Source organism: Salvelinus sp. IW2-2015, unplaced genomic scaffold (genome assembly GCF_002910315.2).
Source record: "Salvelinus sp. IW2-2015 unplaced genomic scaffold, ASM291031v2 Un_scaffold2822, whole genome shotgun sequence".
NCBI lineage: Eukaryota > Metazoa > Chordata > Actinopteri > Salmoniformes > Salmonidae > Salvelinus > Salvelinus sp. IW2-2015.
The window spans coordinates 1-1,480 of record NW_019944122.1 but is presented as its reverse complement, the minus strand read 5'-3'; the positions used below and the strand labels follow the sequence as shown (position 1 = coordinate 1,480).

Below are 1,480 nucleotides of genomic sequence, written 5' to 3'. Positions count from 1 at the left end.
TTTATCTGTATATCAGTGTATTTGATCTTGGTGAGCTTTGTCGGCTTGATAAGTAGTAAAATCCTCATTGTTTATGTCAGATGGTATTATAATACAAGACGATGTAAGAGCACGTTAAAGGGATGATTCCTGTCTCTCTTACTATCTCCCCTCTAGATGGTCAGTTTCCCGGGCGATTTCAGCTACGCCGCAGCAGGCCTGATCTTCCTGGAGTACACGGCCAGTGCTCAGTGGCCCGCTGAGCTGCTCGTCATCACATACGGGGGTGGGCTCAAGAGCTACCTCGTCAGGTATTGGCTCATAGTCATCTTAACCCCTCTGCTTGAGCTTTCCGCGTGTGTGTGTGTGTGTGTGTGTGTGTGTGTAAACTCTGAGGTGAGTGGCTCGTCTGTTCCATTACCAGACCGTCTGCTGTCTAATCCTTGTTCAAACAGAGACCCTGAGAGTGTTTGGATAGTGTGTCTGTGGACTGATTAAATGTTCGCTGGGTTTCAAACAGGAATCGATAAATCTTTTGCGTGTCCATGCGTTAATGTCAGGAAGATTGTCACGATTTTAATATCCATGAAATTGTTCTCAGTTTAAATATCCGGCATTGTAGCCAAACATTAGTCTCAACGATATGGACTGTTTGAATCAATCAATCACATTTATTTATAAAGCCCTTTTTACATCACCAAAGTGCTGTACAGAAACCCAGCCTAAAACCCCCAAACAGCAAGCAATGCAGGTGTAGAAGCACGGTGGCTAGGAAAAACTCCCTAGAAAGGCAGGAACCTGGGAAGAAACCTAGAGAGGAACCAGGCTCTGAGGAGTGGCCAGTCCTCTACTTAGGGCTACAGCTGTGCATTTGGTTTGCTAGCTAAGTGGCTAGTCAAGATCCACCTTCTTGGTTCCAGCAGAGATATTCAACTCCCTCCTGGATCAAGATCCCTGTTGTCTAAATTGTTCTAGCAAATTCATTTATACATTTTTGTTGTTGTTGTTAACTCAACATACTTATTCAAAGTTGTTAATTGTGTGTTTGTCCCTGCCCCTCTCAGTGTGGGGACCAATCAGAGCTTCCAAGAGAACCACAGCTTCAGTTTCCACGCCCACTACTCTCACGGCATCACCACGGCGATATACCACCCTGGACACCGGTAAGAACCACAGCTTCAGGGTGTGTCTCATTTCCTCTCTCCTTTCCTCGCCTCCTCACCTTCATCCCTATAAGACCCAGCAGATTCCACCATGTTACATTTTATTTTCCTCATTTAGCAGACGCTCTTATCCAGAACGACATATTTAGTGCTTTCATCTTAAGAAAAGTAGGTGAGACAAACACATGTTGAAGCATGTCCATTTTGTCTCAAAACAGCTGTCAGATCTAGTTAGAAAAGACAAGTCCGTGTTTTAGTAGAATATGGTAATCGGGGCAGTCCGTGTTTTAGTAGAATATGGTAATCGGGGCAGTCCGTGTTTTAGTAGAATATGGTAA

At 44.5% G+C, this 1,480-nt stretch overlaps 1 protein-coding gene across 1 annotated transcript; it reads left to right on the top strand.

Moving 5' to 3' along the window:
• Nucleotides 1–136: 136 nt before the first annotated feature.
• On the top strand, nucleotides 137–1,142 carry nbas (NBAS subunit of NRZ tethering complex; the record flags this gene model as incomplete). The annotated part of the gene is made up of 2 exons (XM_024141901.2): nucleotides 137–290; nucleotides 1,044–1,142. Coding segments are annotated over exons 1-2 (233 nt in total), but the record flags the coding sequence as incomplete, so codon positions are not given.
• Between the last annotated feature and the right edge of the window lie 338 nt (nucleotides 1,143–1,480).